The following is a 7,929-nucleotide window of genomic DNA, read 5'->3' as shown; positions in this document are numbered from 1 at the left end:
TTTGCTGAAGAACTCCAGGGTGCCTCTCAATTCCATCAGATGTATTTTACGTGATACCAGCTCAAAAATAAAAAATCAGTAAAAACAACTTTTCCTTATCCTAATCTAGGCTTGTGAGTCATTAGAAAGACTTTCAGGAGCCAAGACACAAAAAGATGCAGTTAATATGTTTATTCAAAGTAAACATTTCTAAAATGGCAGAAGATAATGATGTATGGAAAAAGAGACAGAGCCTACGTGCTACATGCCATTTTGTGTTGTTTACATTTAGGAGCCAGCGCTGGGGGCACAGAGTTGGAGGGCCCACACCTCCAGTGGTGATGCAGGCTACCAGCCTGCTTTGATGACGACGTATTCAAATGTATGGGCTTCTACAAGTGGCCAGTATAGGGGGCACCTGGAGGCGTTGCTCTGCTATTTTTGAAGGCATCACCACCAAAGGCTGCTTTGGGTGGCAGCAGCTCCAGGGGCCCCCGGCCGTGCCCCTGGGAGCGTCCCACAGCAAAGCGATAGGACCCTGAGCTTAAGGGCCTCTTTATCTGGTAGCTGAAGCAAAGGGGGAACGGTGCAGTGGCTGAGGTGACTCCCTCTTTGCAATGTGAAGTAATCCCATGCCTGTCCCCTTCCCCACCTCCCGGAGGGGTGTCCCACGCCTTTCCCAGGGATGTAGGGATTCAGGTATGGAACAGCTTCCACAAGGCAGAGCATATTTGGGGGTGAGGCAGAAGTGATGCTTTCATCAGAGGAGAAAATAAGTACTAGAGGAAGCACCCTACTTGCTGAAATGTATTAAAAGAGCTCTAAAACTTAATTACAAATCATTCTGTGGCAAGCTTGTAGAGTCACCATCTTACAAATGCACCGGTGCTCTTCTTGGGAAACTAACGTTGCCACTTATTGTGCCGTAGTTCACAGCATATCCCAAAAGGAGGCCTAGGTATACTAGTCCTCCCAGGAGGATGCTGCACACATGGTACAACCTCCAGGGCCATGTCAGAGCTTAGGCCAACTTCTCGCACCAGAAGAAGGCAGCTCAGGTGGGCTCACAGGACCCCAGTGCTGTCAGAGCAGCCAGAGAGCTGGGTGGGCGCTTGGAAACAACCGACCAGCCCCCACGCCTCCGACAGGGCTGGAGAAGACACGGACACAGGATTGAAATAGTCCTTTAAGATGGGCCTTGAATGTCACCCCAGCAAAGGCGTAGATCACGGGGTTCAGGCAGCAGTGGACGAAGGAGATGGTTTCTGTCAGCTGCAGGGCCAGGGCTATCTGGTAGCTTGCCTTGCAGTCATTGATGACGTGCAGGCTCTGCAGGGAGTCTAGGAACAGTGCGATGTTGAAGGGAGTCCAGAAGAGGAAGAAAACAATGACGATGATGAAAATCATCTTGATTGCCTTGATCTTGTTCCGATTTTTGCATTTTTGCAGGTTTTTCAGTATCTGGGCGTAGCAGCAAATGAGGATGCTAAGGGGAATCAAGAGGCCTAAGATATTGGCTGCAAACTGAGAAGCAACCTTCCAGGTATTGTCGCCTGGAGGGTATGCGGAGACACACTGCACAGACTGCTCAATTTCCAGCTGCTGGTTGAACATGATGTTGGGTACAGAAGCCAAGGCAGCCACCAGCCACAGGATTAAACTGGTAATTATGCCACAAGAGGCTGTCCGTATCCTCATGGCATAGACAGCATGGACAATTGCTATATACCTGTCTATGCTCATGAGGGTTATAAAGAAAATACTGCTATAAAAACCTGTGTAATAAATGCCAGCCATTATCTTGCACATGGCGTTGCCAAAAACCCACTGGTCTGAAGCGTAGTGGGCTTGGAAAGGGAGAGGCACAACAAAGAGGAGATCAGAGGCTGCAAAGGTCACCAGGCAGATGTCAGGCATTGTCAGTCATTGTCGTCAGCCTTTTCCTGGTCAGGAGAACCGAAAGGACCAAGGAGTTTCCCAGAAGGCAGAAGACAAACACAAGGCAGTAAAGGATTGGCAGAAAGATGGATTTGAACCTGTGAAAGCTGTTTCCTTCATTACATGGAGCAGTGTTTTCATCATATCCGTAGTCATATTCTGTTGTGCCAAGGAACTGGCTTGTGGGATTCATCTCAGATACCTGTGCAGGAAAAAGCAAGGGATAAATGGCTGGCTGTCCTGGCACAGGACTCCCAGGGTGGCTTCTGCCTCTCTCTGTGCCAAATCGAGCCCATGGGTCAGCCTCCAGGCAGAGAGGGACTGCAAAATGCAGTCTTGGTCTCACTGGCTGGACGAGAGCAGCTGTACTACCCAAAAGGCTGCACCTGCAGCCTGCCAGTCGTTCCTATACATGCATAAGTGTGAGCACTGGGATGCTCTCAGTTCCCCTGAACTGCCTCAGGGCCAGTGAGTTAGCCCCTTATCATTATAGCGACAGGGAAAAATTCATGCTCTGAATAGTCGCAATGGTGCAAAATGGTACAAAACCTGCATCTGATCTACAAATCTGGATTTTCTTGTGCTGCCTGGGGTGGGGAACCTTTTTGCCTGTAGCATAAAGACCCTTATAAAAGTGTCTCGACTGAAGAAGCCATCACCCAGCAGCATAGCCACATTTTCAGTTGAGCTGATCAGGGCTACATACTGGCACGGAGTGCAGAGACATGTAAGCTACTTTTCCATGGGTGGGTGCAGGATCGTGTACAAAAAAATGTTTGCAGCAGCAAGGAGTTCGCAGGGCTACACAGCGGCACTTGCAGTGCTGAGCTCCGGGCTGCTGCAGCGAGGCTGCTACTGACCTCTGGGTTACCTGGTGAGCAGCTTGCCTGTGCCTATTGCTAAAACACAGCAGTTTATCGTTCCAGCCTGTTCTGCCCAACTTCAGTTTTCTAGTTTAGAGAAAACCAAAACAATCTGAGGGGGGTGTTTCCTCTCTGTCATTTCTGAAGAATTGCAATGAAGACAGCTTTAAAATAGTCTGACCTGCTCTCCAAAAGTGAGTCAGTGCTTTAGCCACCTTTTTTTTTTTTTTTCAGATGTCACCTCATGACCCCTATAAAAGGGGGTCTGGTTTGCAGAGTTGTGTTCACATTTTAAGAAGTAATGGTTCTTTCAAAAGACAGTATTTCAAAGGAGTTTGCCTTGTCACTGCTAAGATATTTGCATGTTTATTGTGCACCGCACCTATGTTATGCTTGCATACAGGTTGATCACATCTTGAAAGAGCTTCAAAGACATAGAGTGTCCAGGAGGGAAGAATAATTTGTAATAATAATTGCTATTAAGCTGTAGCAATAATATGAATGACAGTGATTAATCCATTAAAAGTAGAGGACATGCTCTCCTGAGTTAAAAATTGCTGCTTGGGTATATGAAAAGAGAGAGAACAGTGAAAATTTTCGTATTGACGGGGAAGGAATCAGAATTCACCCCTTCTTGCCTGGCTGTGCCACCTTGTGCAGGGAAACAGGAGGATCCATATGCACAGCACAGAGGGGTGCTGGTGTCAGTGTTTGCCTCTGCTCCAGGTATGGATGCTGCTCATGCCTCACTGACCTGCCTCAGCTTCTTGGGGCACCAGGACTGTTTCTACCAAAGTCGATTGGCACGTGCAATGCAGAGAAACCTGTTACAAATACAGCACTCAACCCTACGGAGTTCCTTGTTCAGAAATAACGAGTGATGAGAGAAAAGCAGTGCTGCAGTCTACGTTGATAGTGTAATTCTTTCCTATGTTTAGTTTTCAGCTGTAGGTAGGATATCTGCGTTATTAATTTCAACTTCGTTTTCATGCATAAACCCCTAAATATCGAGATGTTGAGTCACTAGATAATGGCTGTTCATGCAGCAACAGATATGGATAGAAAATATTTCCTGCTAATGCTTTTGATATATGACCCCGACACACTGTGACTGTAAGCATTGCAGCAATGGCTTGCTTTGAATTGCCTGTGTGCTTGTTTTGGCTGGGGTAGAGTTAATTTTCTTCATAGTAGCTAGTATGGGGCTATGTTGCCGGCTGGGGTTAAACCACAACAGCCTGTAAGGGACCCCTTAAAAGCAGTCCATAGATTCAACAACCAAAAGTAAAAAAATTTCAAAAAATAATGAATACTGTGTTATAGATATATAGATATATAAATACAGAGATAGATATAGATACATAGATATAGATTTATAGATATGATGCAGCTGATTTTGGCAAAATTCAGAATTGTTTTTCCTGGGCTGAGCAGAAACTGGAGATGCTCCACTTCAGCTTTTCAGACCTCCTTTACACCACTAATGCCGATGACAGCATTTTCCATTTTCTCCCCTCTCCACCTCAGTTGGCAAAACAGTCAAACTGAAAAAGCAGTTTTCTGGAGGGTATCAAGAGAGAGATAACTGCTGCAGGTCCTTTTCCCCTGGTTGCCAAAATTAGCCCATTACTTTTAAGAGAAGCACATTAAATGTGGATGGACTTTACCTTTGACAGTAAGAAGCCTCTACTCTCTCAGTCGGCCCCAGTTGCCTTCTCCTTCGACCGTGTCCTTTTCCTCTCTCGGGCTCAGGAGTTTCCGGGAGGTTTATTCCATCGCTTGTGGAGATGGCTGAGATTCGGTGATATGTGGGTGTCGAATGGGCAGCTGCTAGTTACAGAATAGGTTTTGAGACAAATAGAAGGTTTTGTAGCTGCGGTAAACAGGAAAAGAGGTGAAAGGGCTTACAAACACATTCTGCGCAACAAAAATCAAATATGGCTCTTGTTGAAGACAGTAAAGGTAGCACATGAACAGGTGCTCTCCTTTTAATGTGTTTGCTAAACCCCCCTTCTTCATAGCCACTCCTGACTTAAGTGAAAAATTTAAAAGTTCAGATGTCTCCAACACAGAACACACCCTAATAAATTTGCAACTTTTTACGGAAGCTGATATATAATTTCCGAGTCGCATTATTTTAGTTTTTTGTTTCCTTCAGCTAATATATACTTGTATACTGCAGTGTGGTTATGTCCCTCCCCATTAGTAATGTATTTACTTTCTGAGCAAAATAAGAACTCACAGGTACTGATACCTCTTTGCAATCATTTTTTAAGCAGCTTTTGTTCGAGTGGAGATATTTCAGAGTTTCTTTGCTACCTTGGGGTTTTTTTAAGTGTATTTTAGTGCATTTAGGATACATGGTCAAGGACAAAATACTGAAACAAGGACAGGCTTGAATTTTTTCATCTTATTCAACAACTTTAAATTATTTTTGGTTTGTGTAATACTGTAAACTGTGGTGCTTTATAAGTCAGCCAAATGATACGCTTTTCATCCATTAATCTCAACGAGCACCGTTTTCCTGATTTATAGGAGCACAGAGAACACAAGAGATTTGCCCAAGAGCCCCAAACAAGCATATGGCAGATCGTAGAATCATAGAATAGTTTGGGTTGGAAGGGACCTTTAAGGATCACCTAGCCCAACCCCCCTGCCGTGGGCAGGGACATCTTCAAGTAGATCAGGTTGCTCAGAGCCCCGTCCAACCTGACCTTGAATGTTTCCAGGGATGGGGCATCCACCACCTCTCTGAGCAACCTGTGCCAGTGTTTCACCACCCTCAGTGTAAAAAATTTCTTCCTTGTATCTAGTCTAAATCTATCCCCCTTTAGTTTAAAGCCATTCCCCCTTGTCCTATCGCAACAGGTCCGATTAAAAAGTTTGCTGCCATCTTTTTTATAAGCCCCCTTTAAGTACTGATAGGCTGCAGTAAGGTCTCCCCAAAGCCTTCTCTTCTCTAGGCTGAACAACCCCAGCTCTCTCAGCCTTTCTTCATAGGAGAGGTGTTCCATCCCCCTGATCATTTTCGTGGCCCTCTTCTGGACCTGCTCCAACAGGTCCATGTCTTTCTTACACTGAGGGCTCCAGAGCTGGACGCAGTACTCCAGGTGGGGTCTCACCAGAGCAGAGTAGAGGGGCAGAATCACCTCCCTCGACCTGCTGGCCACGCTTCTTTTGATGCAGCCCAGGATACGATTGGCCTTCTGGGCTGTGAGTGCACATTGCCGGCTCATGTCCAGCTTTTCATCCACCAGTACCCCCAAGTCCTTCTCGGCAGGGCTGCTCTCATCAAAAAAAGATAAGACACAAGTGAGCAGGCCTGGCGACTGCTGTGGTTGGAGGATGGATGGCTGCTGTACTTTGGGCAAACCAGAGAGGACTGTGCTGGGCATATGAGTAACAGCTTGGTAACAAGGAGAAGGAGGAAAAATTGTGATGGTGCCAGTGTTTTGGAGGGAAACAGCAGAATTACAGTGTTGTGTAACACTTCCAAGAGCAGCTTTACTGTGTTTTGAGAAGTGATATACACATTTGAATCCCTGGCCCTGCCTGGCTTTCAGAAAGGTTTATGTGCCTGTGCCACTTCTGGGGTGGTCGGTGTTCCTGACACACAGCTATCCCCCGAGCTTTTCTCAACAGAGGAACCAAATTCATTAAAGGCAATGGAGGATGTGATTTGTCAAAGGCAGTGAAAGGAAAGGAGTGGAGACAGGGTTATGAGATGACAAATATGGCTTTGGAAAGGTGCTGTCCTTGACCGGCAGGTATGAGGGAGGATGGGAGGGGAGGCCCACAGCACAAGGATGGACTTGGGAACTGTTGGCTGAAAGGGCGATAATGATGATGATGAAAACTAACGGGAGATGCCTGGGTTGGGGGACAGGGAAGAACTGGAACCAGATTTTATTCTTCTCCCCATGCTAAACCCTACTCGCTCTTCTACAGGTAATTTGGGGGGAGCATGGGCAGACAGAGCACTGCTGGGCTGGGCTGGAGGGCAGTAGAGATAAATAACCACCAGTGTGTTCACGGACGTGGGGTGCTGAAAGCTGTAGGTATGCTAAACTTCCCTTGAAAGCTCAGAGGAGGATACCTGGTGGGAGGAGGATGGGAGGTACCCATTTCTGATTTTCTCCACCATCAGCTATGAGCCAGGCTGTAATGCCCCGTATCCCTCCCGACACTTTTTCAGTCTGTGAGTAGCATTCACCATGTCCTGAGTTACACAAGGGCCATGCAGGCAAACAGATTTTCTACCGAGCCAACAAATAGCCCTTTGAAGTTCATCTGAGGAGGATAACAAAGCAGAAAATGTGGTAAACCAGCAAGAGGCGGTAAAAAATGAACACAGAAGTTAAAGGTCACCTGCCCGCAGGGGTGCTGAACTCAAGCAGAAAGAGGTGCAGAGAGGCTTCAAGGTGGCAGGAGGAGCAGCACAAGAGAGCTGGGCTCAGCCTGGTGAAGCAAAGTCGTGGAAGGGATGCATTTGCTACACACAGACAAGCCAGTGAGGAAACGGCTGGCAAAAAAGAGGGTTGTCTCACCTTACAGAAAGCACTGGCATATGAGAGCAATATTTACAGGTTGTCCCTTGGGCTGAAGGGATTTTGCTAGGGGGGCGCTGGGGCTGTGGAACAGCCTTCCTGCGGGAGAAGAGCAAGACAGCTGGTGTAAAATGGTCCTTGGATAAGTGTGTGAAGGGGATGCCTGACCCGGGGGCTCTCATAGCAGGCACCGAGTCCTTCCCAGGGCCTCGGGGGTGCTCCCAAGGTGCTGGGTGGGAGCCAGAGGGTAGGGAGGTCTCAGATCTGTTTGCTAAGAACCCATCCGAAATCCACCCTGGACCTTCCTTCTCCAGTAGCCCTGGCTGCTGCCTTGCAGCATCCCTCCAGCTGAGTTTTAGCTGGACACTAATACCAGTGCTAGCAACATCTCTCCATACTCTTGTGGGCTTTCCTGTGAGAAATACCTTACAGCAAAACAGAGACAACTGACTGTTGGCATCTCTAGTGCTCCAGCCTATGGCCAGTTTGGGTTTGGGTGCAAGAGCCGTGCCACGCGCCACGCTCCGTGCACTCAGCCAGGACCATGAGCTGCAGGAGAGAAGAGCCGTGTGGCATCACCACCTTAGTGAAACTGCCAGTGC

General features: G+C 47.3%; 1 protein-coding gene across 1 annotated transcript; it reads right to left on the bottom strand.

The window, feature by feature from the left end:
* Positions 1-1,062: 1,062 nt before the first annotated feature.
* On the bottom strand, positions 1,063-2,110 carry LOC103923017 (C-C chemokine receptor type 8-like). Its single transcript, XM_009331262.1, is given in 2 exon segments — positions 1,063-1,899; positions 1,901-2,110. Coding segments are annotated over 2 exon segments (1,047 nt in total).
* Positions 2,111-7,929: the final 5,819 nt, after the last annotated feature.

This window comes from Pygoscelis adeliae, unplaced genomic scaffold, assembly GCF_000699105.1.
Source record: "Pygoscelis adeliae isolate BGI_AS28 unplaced genomic scaffold, ASM69910v1 Scaffold99, whole genome shotgun sequence".
In the NCBI taxonomy this organism is placed as follows: domain Eukaryota; kingdom Metazoa; phylum Chordata; class Aves; order Sphenisciformes; family Spheniscidae; genus Pygoscelis; species Pygoscelis adeliae.
This window is presented reverse-complemented; position numbering and strand designations above follow the sequence as displayed.